At 37.6% G+C, this 14,180-nt stretch overlaps 1 protein-coding gene across 1 annotated transcript; it reads right to left on the bottom strand.

Annotated features, from left to right (window-relative positions):
- Positions 1-11,766: 11,766 nt before the first annotated feature.
- LOC115966609 lies at positions 11,767-13,589 on the bottom strand. The gene is made up of 4 exons (XM_031085813.1): positions 13,394-13,589; positions 13,034-13,273; positions 12,405-12,898; positions 11,767-11,961 (listed from the first exon to the last, which is right to left on the bottom strand). The coding sequence occupies exons 1-4, from the start codon at positions 13,587-13,589 to the stop codon at positions 11,767-11,769; spliced, it is 1,125 nt and encodes a 374-aa protein (XP_030941673.1).
- Positions 13,590-14,180: the final 591 nt, after the last annotated feature.

Here is a 14,180-nt window from a genome sequence, read left to right as displayed (position 1 = left end):
CAAAGTTTTGCCATTTTCGGTGGTCCTAGCACAACTCTTGGAAAAGTGTGGTTCCCTAATTTGCCAAAACGTTAGCACATTTATTTGCTTCTTATGCATATATGTATTGGAATGGTCCTGCAATTAGAAATTAGAGCAGTGAGATAGGCTTGCTTCTTCATACATACATGTACTATTGTACTTGAATAGTCTTCCAATTTTTATTGCAGTTTATCAACAACAACAATAACAAAAATTAAAAATTAGAGCATTGAGAGAGGGAAGAACATGAAAAATCCCATTTAGTAAACAAACTCGTAATTGTAAAGAATCTATTTCTAAAGTTCCATACCCAAATTTCCAAGCCAATGAAAAACCATCACAAACTACCCATAATTCAACAATTAAACTGGAAGTTATACCAATTTTACGAGATAAGCCCAGTATTCTTGTCAACTCATTACTCTTTGTTTAGGGGCTTTTTCGGTTGCCTAGCCACTTGTGGTCCATTGGAGGGATGACCTTACTAGGCCCGGGTTCTACTCGGGGAGTTGCATTCGGAACTCAACATTGGGCCACATAGTCCAATGGCTACTGGTGTATTTTTAAGCCTACAAAACCATTAAATCCAAAGTCTAAGAATCATGATAATAGTTGAATAAATATATAATATGCGTTTGATATGATAGTTTTGATTAGTAGTTGTAACAACAGTTAAAACAAAGTAGTATTTATTTAGAGATAAAGTAATCATGTACTCAATGATGTAAATTTAAAGATATGGAAGCAAAGTCACTTATCTTTGTATGGTTTATAGCTCCAGCTATGTAGCATCAGTGAGTTGATAGGATTCCAGCAGAATGCCAACAGTAGAGTCTAGTTAAGCTTGCCCCTCTTATCATGCATTTAAATGAATTTAAGTCTTGGTTAATAATTGTAATAGTAGTGGAAATAAAGTAATATGTATTTAAACATGAAGTAATCATGTACTCAATGAAGCAAATTTAAAGATATGAAAGCATAATCACTTATTTTTTATGGTTTGCAGCCTCAACTGTGCAGCATCAGTGAGTTGATAGGATTCCAGCAGAGTGACTCCAACAGTAGAGAGACAGTTTGCAATGATAACTTCATGATTGAAGAGAAAAAATGGGTGCAACTGGAGGGAGAGAGAGTATGTACAGCTGTGTGTAGGAGCTGGTTAAGCTTGCCCCTCTTATCATGCACTTGAATAAGTTTCCCCTTTGACAATGCTCTTCTAATTGTTGTGAAGTTATGAATAGTGTTGCCTTCCATAGGAAGGGTTTTTGTAAGATGTAATCTGTGCCTTCTAAGGGAAGAGCTTTTGTAATAAGTAGCTGTACCTTCTAAGAGAAGGGCTTTGATATAAGATCTTGGTGCCTTCTTGGAGAAGGACTTTAGTAATAGAAGTTCATGTCTTCCATGAGAAAGGCTTTTAGTATGAGTGTTTGATATCTCTTGAGAAGTGTGGAGATGGTAAAAGATATAGATGTTTTGTGGGATATAGTATTTGTGATATATATGATATATGGAAGTATAAGAGATATAGAGTTTAAAGATAGTAAAAATGTGAGATTATAACCGCTGGAGAAGTTGTAAAGAGGAAAGATCTTGTAAGAGAAGAGTATGAAGATGTGTTTAGGTATTTGGAGATAAGAGCAGCAAGATAGGTGTATTTTTTGAATATGGAGAGTGAGAGAATGATTATTAGAGCGATGATAGTGTTGTAGTGTGTTTAACCATGTTGCTGGGATTTACTTCTAGGATCTTTTGCTGGAGAAGTAGTAGAGATTGCTTTCCAAGAGGAAATATTTTGTAAGAAAAAAGTATAGAGATGTGTTTATGGGTAGCGAAACAATAGGATTTCAAAGTGAGAAAGTATGAGAGTGGAGCTTAGAAGAGTTATGGTGTGTTATATGTAATGGTGTAGTAAGTGTATATGAGATTGTGTAATAGAAATGAAGAAAGAGATGTTTAGAGATATGGGTAGCAAGATATATGTATTTTCAGAATATGGAGAGTGAGATAATGAGTATAAGAGAGTAATAGTGTTGTAGTGTGTTTAGCAAAGCTGCTGGGATTTTCTGCTGGAGGATGTATGAGGGCTTATGAAGGGCATTTATGGGTTAAGGGCTAGAGAATTTAGTTTCTAATTTAGAAACTAAAAGAACTCAGAAGCTTAGAACTTGATTAAGAGCTTTTCAAGATCATTAGAGGGAGAGAGAAGTTTATGAGAGAGTTCTTCTTCTCCATCCATGTCCCCCCTTTTAGGTGTTGATGAAGGGTCCCATTTAGAGAGTTTAAAGGGGTACTTAGTAAAAAATATCAGACAAAATCTGTCCCAAATAGTAATGAATTTTCAGAAAATCCATTTTAAGATTTGGCCAAAAATTGTATGTTTAGCTTTAAGGTGTTCTTGCTATTTTAGGTAAGAACTGTTAGGAAAAGAGTAGCAGAAAAGGAAGGTATTTTAGCAAGAAAAATGTAGTTTCTTTAGTTGGTTTTGGTTTTAGCCAAATGTGAAAAAATCAGTTATGCTCAGGTTGTTGGGTTAGCTGTTATATCTGTTTTGAAAAAGCTGTCCCAGCTGTTAAGAAATGATGTGACAGCTATCATGAGACAGCTGTCATAAGACAGTTGTTGCTTTGGGCAGAAACAGATGAAGTTAATTAGGTGATTTCAGACTGCTGGAGAGGTCATTTCATGGATTTGGCTGAAAAATTGTAAGAACTCTTTCATGGGTATCTTGCTATTTTGGGTATAGCAGTTGACTACTGGGATTTCAGCATTAAATGGCTAATGATATCACTCCCAGCCAGGTGTCAAGTACTGAATACACTGCTAGGGTTCTGCTGGAAATGTTTCCTTTAGGTGTTTGTGTTTTTGGTGCAAGGTTCCATTACAACACATTTCTAGTAAGTAATAGAATGGTTGGTTGAAAGTTAATGAAACTTTAGAGATCTAGTTAAGGTCTCATTGTGTTGTGACATAATCTTGGTGATGATATCACTCCCAGTCAGGTGTCAAGTGCTGAATACACTATTGGGGTTCTACTGGAAATGTTTCCTTTTTCAAGTGTTTGTGTTTTTGGTGCAAGGTTCCATTACAACACATTTCTAGTAAGTAATAGAATGGTTGGTTGAAAGTTAATGAAACTTTAGAGATCTAGTTAATGTCTCATTGTGTTGTGATATAATCTTGGTGAGCAAGTAGAGTATTTAATGCTCTGCACTGGCAACTGATAGAGAAATATATGGTCTGATTGTGGCAAACAACAGCTGGGTATCAATGAGATCATGTATATTTTGTATATAGTTGGAGATTAAAGATTGCCAATCAGATTAGGCCATGTGTTGGGTTGGATTTTAGTTGAAAGAAGTAATATAGTTTATGTAGAATAAAATAATGAAGTTTCTAAATTTGTATAGCAACAGCTAGGGATTGAATGAACAATTATTTTCTCAGCAGTTAGATGGCTAGAGATATTGAGTATTTGTCACATGATGAATATTAAGTTTTAGGAAAAGAGTAATGAGAAATTTTATCATTTTAAGTGCTATGTGATAAGAGATGCTTACCATATGTTACCCGCTACACACGGACTCGTGAGAGTTCAGGGAGTTGGAGAAGACATGCCAAGCAACATGTCTCTTTTATCAACTTTAAACTGCTGGAGCTTTACTGAACATACCTCTTAGCCCTCCAAACCACGACTCCCAAAGTTTCCTCAAAGAGACTTATGAGCTTGGATCATAAGCCAAAGATGATATAACGTACCTTGGGTTTTGTTGTCATTTTGTGTAAATATGGGTTCCTGTTGAAGAAGCCGCTTGCCATGAGTGTAAGAGAGGTAATATAGGCCATGAGTTTTGATTCATTGCTTAAGACAAATCCATATGTTGATGTTGATGATATCATAGGTTATGATCCCAATTGATAAAAAGGAAATTGGATCATGAATCCACCTCTTGAAGTAAGGATCTCATGGGCCATGTGAGCCCAATTCATGTAGTTGAATGAGATATGAGCTTATTTTGGGTTTTAAAGAGATTTACCCAAAAAATCAATAATATATTAATGTGGCATGGGTTGCCAATAAAGTAATGCCATATGGGCCAAAAAAAGAGTCCTTAACACTCTTTAATCCATAACTGATTTTTCTTCTTCTTCTTTTAATTAGGTGCTAAAATTTACAAACGATAAATCACAATAAATATATTAAAAATCATGGGATTTAATTATAATAATTCAATCCGAGTGATATTCTTTGTGATGTTCATGTTTGTAATTTGATCTCCACCTCCCCATCTTTCATTATCTACCTATCTTGTAAAAATAAAAAATAGAACAACTTATATTAAATTACATATGAATTTGTCCCATGATAAACACCCCTTTCCACCATATTATAGCAGAATTAAAGTGAAATCCAAGTAACAAATTCTTTAAAATGATCTTCTCAAAAAAAAAAAAAAATTTAAGTATGTTTCAAGAATGAATCTTTTCCCAACCTCGATGTCAGATGAAAAGTATAAATTCCTTTTTGGCCAATGAAAAAAACAAAAGAATTAGAAATTCACAGTTGGTAAATCAAGCATGGTCCTTGTGGACATATGCATTAATGTGGAGCTCAGAGAAAACATAAATTATTGTAGAAAGTATAACCCGCAGCCATTAAGGTTTAGTCCCTCAGCCTACATGTACTATCGTAGAGGATTCTAGAGGGAGACTTTTTAAAGGATTTCAAAGGGGAGAAGATTGAAGATCGATTTCTGCTAAAATTAATCAATATCTTATCGCTCAAGATAAGATTTCCTCCCAAATTAAATTTTCTAATCTTTCAAGACATAATTTAGGGTTTTGAAAATATGGAGGGTTTGCCAATTTGGGATGGTCTAAGCCAATTGAGAGCATCTCCAAGAAATCAAGAGTTCAAATTTTCCTTCCCTTATTATATAACTATTAAATTATCAAAAATAAATAAATCTTTCAATTTCATTTCATCCTTCTTCTTTATACTAGTTAGGGTAGCACGTGCATGGTATGTGCTTGCCGTGGAAAAAAAGTACTGTAATAATTAAGGTCAATTATAGATTTTATTTGTATTATAAAACAAAGATATAAATCATTTTAAAAGTTCAAATAGTGTAAAAACACTCTTGAACGTTTAGACCCCCAATTTATAAATTAATCAATTCAAGATTTATGTCAAAGAACTAGTATGCGGAAAATGAACAAAAGCTATAATGAAGAATTGGAAAAACTATCTGAGCCAAATTAAAATCACAACCCACAGTAGATAATAAAAGGTAAAGATAAAAGGGAAGGAAGATGCAAACACAAAGACAACACACGATGTGTTATCGAAGAGAAAACCGAAACCCTCGGCGTAAAACCTCTCCGCCGCCCTCCAAGCGGTAAACAATCCACTAGAAAATGTAGTTGGGATACATGGACAGCAATAGACCCTCCAAGCCTAATCTACCCAGTGCACCTATGCCCTCCAAACTTCTTGCTCCAACGAGATTGCGCCGAACCTTTTTCTTTTCTAGCTTCCCGGATTCCACTACTTGACCATAGCATCAACCAATGTAGATTGGTTCATTCCTAACTGCTTCCCAGAACACCAAACAGCCCTCTCACAGTAAAGAATATGGTGAGAACAAGGTTTTGGTAAAATGTCTCTCAAGGGTTTGACAATGGAGAGGAAGAGAGTTGATGAATTTGAAAAGACTCTAATGTATAGATTGTAGGTGAATCAATCTTGTTTTACTCTAGGATTTTTCTTTCAAAATTCTCTCTGGAAGCTCTCATTCTTTTGTGAGTATAAGGGGTATATATACTAGGGTGAGAGAGGAATGTGAAACGTCAGGTTTTTTCAAAATAGGGCTGGCTCACGGCTTGGCCTCGCGACTTGACTGAGTCGCGAGATCCAGTCGCGAGATAACCGTATGGTCAGTTGTCCTATTTTGTCCTATAGTGCTCCAGCTAGCATGACTGTTCACCTTCTGGCATGCTTGGCACGTGTGCTGCATCTGGCGGCTTGCAGCAACGAGTCACCCGCGAGATCAAGCCGCGAGTCTCTGTTTTCTTGCACACTCTTGAGCAATCAACACTCTATCTCACTCACTACCCTTACAACAAAACCCACCTAAATACAAGGTTACTAAAAGCTAAAATACAAGCAAATTTGGCACGAAATAAAGCCAATAAGATGGTTTATTAAATTCAACCTTACAATCTCCCCCTTTGGCTATTCCGTGACAAAACCCTAAAACAAACTCTAGATTTAACATGTGAGTTGGGAACAGTTGAGCAAAACTCACTCACACCTAACTCTAGAAACTGTGAAGCACTTGAATTATAAGAACATGAAATTCCTGAAACACAACAATACACCATGATCATTGTATGCAGAAAAGTATGAAATGCATATGAAACAGGCTTAAAGTGATCAGCAAAGATGAAGAGAAGAACCAACTCATGGCTTGATCAAACATGTAACCACTACAAGGTAGTGATCACAGTGCTCATTCATACTTGGAATGAACACTTGAATATACAGGTTAACAAGAACAATGCAAGTTACTTGTATGTCCAACACTCAACCAATGCATAATACACTAAGTATATGCATCTAGGAACAATCCTACAATGGCACAAAAGTGACAGTACTTAAAAGAAAATGCAAGACATTTAGATAGAAGTACTGATTTGAACAAAGCATAAAAGGCTGCATAAAGCATGGTACAAACCATAAAGCCTACAAATATGCATAAAACATAACTCTAAAAGCTTACATAAGCAACATGGGTACAAAACACAAAATATACTGAATAACATCAACAATATATATAAAGAGTAAACCAAGTTTAAGTTATGAGTTAGAAACAAAAATACACCAAAACCACAGTGTATCAAACCCATAGAAACACTAAATATCCAAAAACATAAACCTATAATTTTAAAGGATAAGTCTTAAAACAAAAGTATGTGTGTACTCCCCCTATTACTATGCACACTTCCCTTTGAGTTTTCTCCCCCTTACTGAATGCTCTCCCCCTTTTTGGCATGAATAGTTAAAGGCTGTCATCTAACTTTTGTTGAATAGATTCTAGCTGATTCTCCATGGTCTCGAGTCGCATTTGAACATGGTTGTTGGTGGAGTAGAGAAGTGTCACCATCTCATCAATGCGTTTCTGAATATTTGCAAGCAAACTACCCACTCTATCAATTTGAGGATCAGTCTGTGTTGCGGAATGCTAGCTTGTGGAACTTCAGGGATGACACGCGAAGTAGGTGTGATATGTACAGATGTCTCTGACTCAGGAGCAAATGGAGTAACCGAAGAAATGTGTGCACTCTTTGGTGATTTAGAGGAATGACTTCTGCTGGCTTGTAGAGTGTACATGGAAATTGGACGCTGACGGGTCAACATTTTTCCATCTGAGGGAGGAGCAATGCCTTCACGAAGAATGAACTTCATGATGAGACTGCAAAATGGAATACATCCTCGAGCTGCAGTTCGAACCGCGGTCTTCCTCATGGTTTGAAAGATGTGAGCATAGATATCAATGGGGGCTCCTGTAATAAGATCACAAAGGAATTGAGCTCTCCCAAGATTTATGAAGGTAGTATTGGACAGTGGGTAGAGATTAGAGAACATGATCAACTTTAGTGTGGTCAGCTCTGGTGCAAACTTTGCAGTGCTGATGGATGTGCTTGTGTTGGATACTTCATGATCAGATCCTAGAACTTGTAGAATGTCTTGAATCTCTGGAGTTCGATCATCGTACGGAGTTAGATCCACATTCTGAGGTCTAGTGATGCAGAGAATATCGGCGATGGAATTTGGGGAAATGCCAAACTCTTTTCCTCTGACCCAAAAAATTAGTTAAACTCCAAGATCACTCGCATTAGAGTAGCATTCCTTAACCAGTTCATCCATTGGATCGAAAAAATTCCCAAATAAGTTTGCCCAATCTCGTGGCTCAAAGATTCGAGGGATAAATGTGGTTCCTAAGGTGTCAAAATCAACCACTCGTTCCACTATAGGAGTTGACTTGTCAAAGATGTTTGAGTAGATGTGTGAGGTAAGCGGGGTTCTGAACCTTTCCAAATTGGAGTCTTGAGATGACTGAGATGAGAGGTCATATAATTGAAGATCTTATTGGTGTTTTTATGTGAAGTTGCTGCAAATCAACTGCAACATTCAAAAGGGTTGCTATGAAGTTAGTCACATATTAGGATCCGTGCAAAATAGTTAGTCATGTACTGAGATTCGTGCAAAGAGAAGAAGTCTCTACAAAATCAAGACCAATTGAGGATTGGCGTAATGATTCAACTGTAAGTTAGTATTTTGGGATAGACCAGGTTTGGGGTAAGATTCCTTGTATTTGTAATTTCTTGATTTTCATTAGTGATTCTTGGGAGTGGTGGCTTGAAAATCACCCCATGGAGTTTTTGTCTTGTGAGAGATTTCCCCATTAGTCAACAAATCACCGTGTCAATTTAATTTCCACTATATTCTAGATTATTTGGTGATTTGTTCATGCCTTCACGATTTGCATGTAATTTGACATAATTAATCAACCTGGGTAATTGAATTAATTAACCAGGATCAATCTATAACCCAACATGATTAATTAGAAACACGTTGGGAAGATTGAATTGAATAGAGATGTCATTAGGATTAGTTGAAGAACATGCTTGCTTGGTTTTCAAAATTCTAATTGATATGTGTGTGTGTGTGTGTGTGTGTGTGAGAGAGAGAGAGAGAGAGAGAGAGAGAGTTGTTGTATGATTAGGATAGGTCCATTAGAGGGGTCCTTCTTAAAATGAAGTCATTGAATATGTAAGTGGAGCTCAACTACCTCGATGGTCAAGCTTAGGTGCCTGGCACATTCTTAAGCCCATTCTCAAATTTCAAACTCAATGCTTGATTCATTGGGAGTCTATATAGGGGTCATGATTGGTTCTTGGACTTAAACTAGGTGGCGACTACCATTTTCTTTGGCAACTACCATTTTCTTTGCATGATCCACTTGCTTGGTGGCATACTCCCAACCCATATCTAAGGTGCTCCATACCAAGTTGCAATCATTTGCAACATTGCGGCCACTCATAGTGACAACTTTGTTGAAGATAGAGAGTGAGACTCTATTATTCTATGGTCATAATCTAATTAATAAGGCCCTCCTTAAGCAACTTTCTTCCTTTTGCACACACACACTTGCATATTGAAACTCCTGATGGTGTTAGGTTACAGACTCTAGCTCCACTCAAGCTTTGAGTTCCTTAGTTGGCAGGTCAATCCATTAATTTTGCAATGATGAAGATCAACCAAAATGACACATCCTCTTAAAGTTCCATTCCACCATGGTGGTGATACCACACCAACACACTGTCTACCATACATCCTTAACTCCCAATTCCAAAAGAACCCTCTCATGAATCTTGGCTCCAAACCCGGATCCACCAAGTCACACTTACAATGATCATTAGTGCCTTATTGATCTAATAGAAAGTGTACAGTTGTGATTTACAATTATATTTTATGTTGGCTTTATTCCATGACAAAAAGGGTTGTAATTGCATTAATTTATTTTCTTGTATTTTGTGGGATTTAATTGTTTTGGGTTAAGTATTAAGTTGGTGAAAAATCAAACATGCAATGAAGATCAGTGAAATTTCGCGACTAGCTTACAAGAAGTTTGCAAGTAAAGGTTTCCACGAAAAGGTCATGAGAGAAGCACATACTGGAAGTTGAAGAGTCAAGTGCTAGGCTGCATTTCGCGAGTACTTTACAAGATAGGCCATCTCGCAAGATACTCACGAAACTCTCTACCTAGAGAATTTTAAGTGTGACTTTCTTACCCTTCATCCATACTCTATATGCCCTCATTACCCACAAAAATAAAGAAGGCTATTGAGATAAAACCCTAGAGAGGTTTCTACAACACACCCACCTTTTAGAGAGAGAGAACTACTCATCCTTTAGTGAGAAATCCTTGTGGTCTCTTCTCCTTTCCCTCTCCCATTGTCATACCTTGAGAGGAGATCTGTACCCAAACACAACCCACATATATTCAGAATGTAGAGAGTGTTTTGGAGCTTGGGAAGCCTTTGGGATTTGCCAAAAGAAGCCAGTGAGGCTTGGCAGATGCAATCGGGCGGTATTGCGGGATCCAGAAAGCTAGTGAAGACAAGACTTCGAGAAGTCCGTTAGTAACAGGAGCTTGAAAGGCTCAAGTACATTGGGTAGACTAGGTTTGGAGGGTCTTTTGTTATTCGTGTACTCCAACTTATTTACTAGTGGATCAATTTCGACTTGGAGGGTCGTGGAGAGGTTTTTCGTTGAGTTTTTCATTGAGTTTTTCGATTTCTTCTTTGATAACACATCTTGGTGTTATCTTTTGTTTGCATCTCTCTTTCTTTACTCTTATGCTTTACCTTTATTGTTTATTGTTTGTGTTTATGCACTAGAGTAATTCCGGTTTATTGCGTTTCATTTACTCTTGTTCCGCACTTAGATAAGTTAGAGTAAAAACAATTAAACTGTAATTTTTAAAATTGGGGGTCTAAACAAGTATTAGTGTTTCACACTAATTGAGCTTTCAGAAAGGACTATTGGCTTAATCAACATCAATTTCTCAAAATAGCTATATCTGCGAGGTGAGAAAAAAATGAAAAAAATTGGAACTAAGAGAGAGAGAAGACATAATAAGGTGATTTGATGAATTGAAAACCAGAAAGGACAATTTAAACAAAAGTTATGAATAATTACCTAAAGAAGCAGAGGGATGCCACAGAAATTTTAAGAAGTCTCTCAATACACAACATCCAAGCCATTAAGTGTCTTAACCATGATGATAAGAACTGACTCTCATTCCACAAGTTTTGTGATGAAGTTTTACAAACATTGAGGGAATAAACAATTTCCTAATACCCAAAACCTATTCTCCTCAACCCCAAAATGCCAAAGCCACTTTTCTAGTAATGCTTTATTGAAAATGGTCAATTTCCTAATACCCAAGCCTCCTTTAGCCATAGACATGCACACCTTATCCCAAACCAGTAAATGTGTCTTAGGGTCTCCCCACAGGAAGTCCCTTTGCAACTTCTTAATTTTGTTTGCCACATGTGTAGGGATGGTGAAAAGAGATAAAAAAAATAAGTGGGGAGGCTAGATAATGTGCTTTTAAGCAATGTCAGCCTACCACCTTTCGATAAATACAATTTCTTCCATCCTGCTAGCTTCCATTCAATTTTTTCCAGAATAGGATTCCAAATAAAGGGACTTATGGGACGCCCCCAACGGCATACCAAGATAAGTCATTGGCAAGGCCCCAACTCTACAACCCAAAATCTCTGCCAAAGCATGCACTTTATTTACCTTCCTTATAGGCACCATTTCGCTTTTAGCTGCGTTAACCTTCAGGCCAGTCACAGCCTGAAAACAAAGCAACAATAGTTGAACAAGAAGGACTTGCTCCACCTCTGCATCACAAAACAAGATAGTATCATCCGCAAATAGCAGATGTAAAACACATTCCCCTCTACCCCTCCTACCATCCGCCCTAAAGCCACTAAGTAAACCTGCCCACTCCATACTCTTCACCATCCTACTAAACACCTCCATCATAACTTAAAATAGTAAGGGAGACAATGGATCTCTTGTCTCAAACCTCTAGAGCTACCAAAGAAGTCAGTTGGGAACCTATTGACCAACACAGAAAACTGCACTGTAGAGATATAGGTTCGAATCTAGCTACGCCATTTCTCCCCAAAGCCCATTTTCTTAAACAACTTCAAAAGTGCCTCCCAATTCACATTGTCATAAAATTTCTCAATATCTAATTTACAAATCACCCCCGCAATCTTACTCTTCGTTCTGCTATCAACACACTCATTGGCAATAAGAACTGAATCGAGGATCTGCCTACCTCCCACGAAACTATTCTGAGATTCAAATATCAGTTGATCTAATACCACTTTCAATCTATTTGCCAGAACCTTGGCCAAGATTTTATATAAACTCCCCACCAAAGTGATAGGTCTGAAATCACGAATGTTGGAGGCATTATTCTTCTTAGGAATCAAAGTTATAAAGGTAGCATTAAGAAAATTTTCAAACTTACAGTGTTGATAGAACTCTTCAAAGACCGCTAAAACATCTCTTTCTACAACTCTCCATCAATGATGGAAAAAGACCATAGAAAAGCCATCTGGACTTGGAGCTTTATCCCCTTCCATATCTCTGACCACTAATAGAATCTCATCCTTCTCAAAACTCCTCTCTAACCAGCCCTCTCCACCTCCCCTATTTGATCAAACTCCAATCCTTCCACAAAATTTCTTCACTCCTCAAACTCTTGATAAAGGGATTTATAAAATTGAACTACTTGAGCAGCAACTTCCGCTTCATCCTCATAAATCACCCCATCCACTTCTAAGACACTTAGATGGTTATACCTTCTATGATAATTGTCCATCTTGTGGAAGAACTTCGTATTATTATCTCCCTCCTTAATGCATAGCATCCTTGATTTTTGTCTCAATGAAATCTCCTTTAGAGAAAGAAGATGCTCTACTTGTGATCTCACTTCAAACTTCTCATTTCTCTCCGTCTCAGTGAGTCCAAGAACCCCTTCCTTAGCTACTGGTAACTCTAAAGCCCCCAATAATTCTTTCTTCCTGCGCCCAACATTGCCAAACTCTTGGCGATTCCACTGAATAATATTTTCTTTCAAAACTTTCAATTTTTTAGTAAACACATAACTAGGAGTACCCGAAAAAGAATGGCGATACCACCATAAATCTACACTATCCATAAACCCATCCGATTTCAGCCACATATTCTCAAACCGGAAGGGGCTTTTCCCCTTCGCCATACCCCCTGCATCCAAAAGAATTGGGAAATGATCTGAAATAGCTCATGGTAGAATCCATTGGATCACATCTAGAAAGTATTGCTCCCAATCCTATGACACTAGAACCCTATCGATCCTAGACATGGATGACTGTTCAGTACCACTAGACCATGTAAAACTCCCTTCCTCCAACAACAAATCTATCAAGTTTAAATCTTCAATAAATTCAGAAAACTTTTCCATAGTCGGAGTAAGCCTAGACCCACCACTTCGTTCACTAGGAAAACGATCAACGTTAAAATCCCCAAAACAACACCATGAAACATTCCAATAATGCTGAATAGCAACCAACTCATCCCACAAATCACCCCTCAAATTATTATTGTTCAAGCCATACACCCCTGAGCATGCCCAAATAAAACTGTCCTTCACACCTTTCTACTAAACCGACACTGAAAACAAGCCCAGCAAAACCTCCAACTATTCTAAAACCCTCTTATCCCACATAATCAAGACCCCACCAGCCGTCTGATTAGCATCTAGAGCCACCCAATCCACATACAGACAGCCCCAAATGCTGCAAACCAGCTGTCTATCTATACTGGCAAACTTTGTTTCTTGCAGGCATACAACATCACACTGCCACTCCCATAACAAGTTTCTCACTACCAGACGTTTCTGGGAGTCATTCAAACCTCTAACATTCCATGAAACCATTTTCAGCTTCATAAAGACTTTTATGGCCTCGCAACGTCACTACCACACTTCCAACACACTATCTCCCATTATAGTTAACCATTGTGATTAAATCCCTTAACTCTCTTTTCCCTTTACCCATGGAGGATGCTACTTTTTAGTTAGCATCTGCTTTCTTCCGCTGCTGGTTAATGACCACCATCTCCTTTCTAGCCTTTGAAGATAAGCAATACACAACTTTTCATGATGATTAACAGAAAGCCCAATCACTCTACTAAAACCTGGGATTCTGTTCTTCACCCATTTAGAGACATCCAGCATGCCACCAATATTTAACACCTCAGAATTGTTATGCACTTCCATTGACAAAGCCATCCCCGGAGGGATAATAGTCAACAGCAGATTACAATTTGCCAAACTCTCCTCCTCACCCAAAACAGTTAGGCCATAATCTGACTTTGGTTCCATCAACGCTAAATTGGGTTGGCTAATCTCACCCATATCTAACAGCCTGGTGCCCTTGTTGTTCGCCCCTTGAAACAATAGCACACTACACTCACTTCCAACATTATCCACTCTATTGACACCAAAATTCACAAAACCCATAACCGA

Source organism: Quercus lobata, chromosome 11 (genome assembly GCF_001633185.2).
Source record: "Quercus lobata isolate SW786 chromosome 11, ValleyOak3.0 Primary Assembly, whole genome shotgun sequence".
NCBI lineage: Eukaryota > Viridiplantae > Streptophyta > Magnoliopsida > Fagales > Fagaceae > Quercus > Quercus lobata.
Note: the sequence above shows the minus strand (reverse complement) of the source record. Positions and strands in the feature narration are given on the sequence as shown.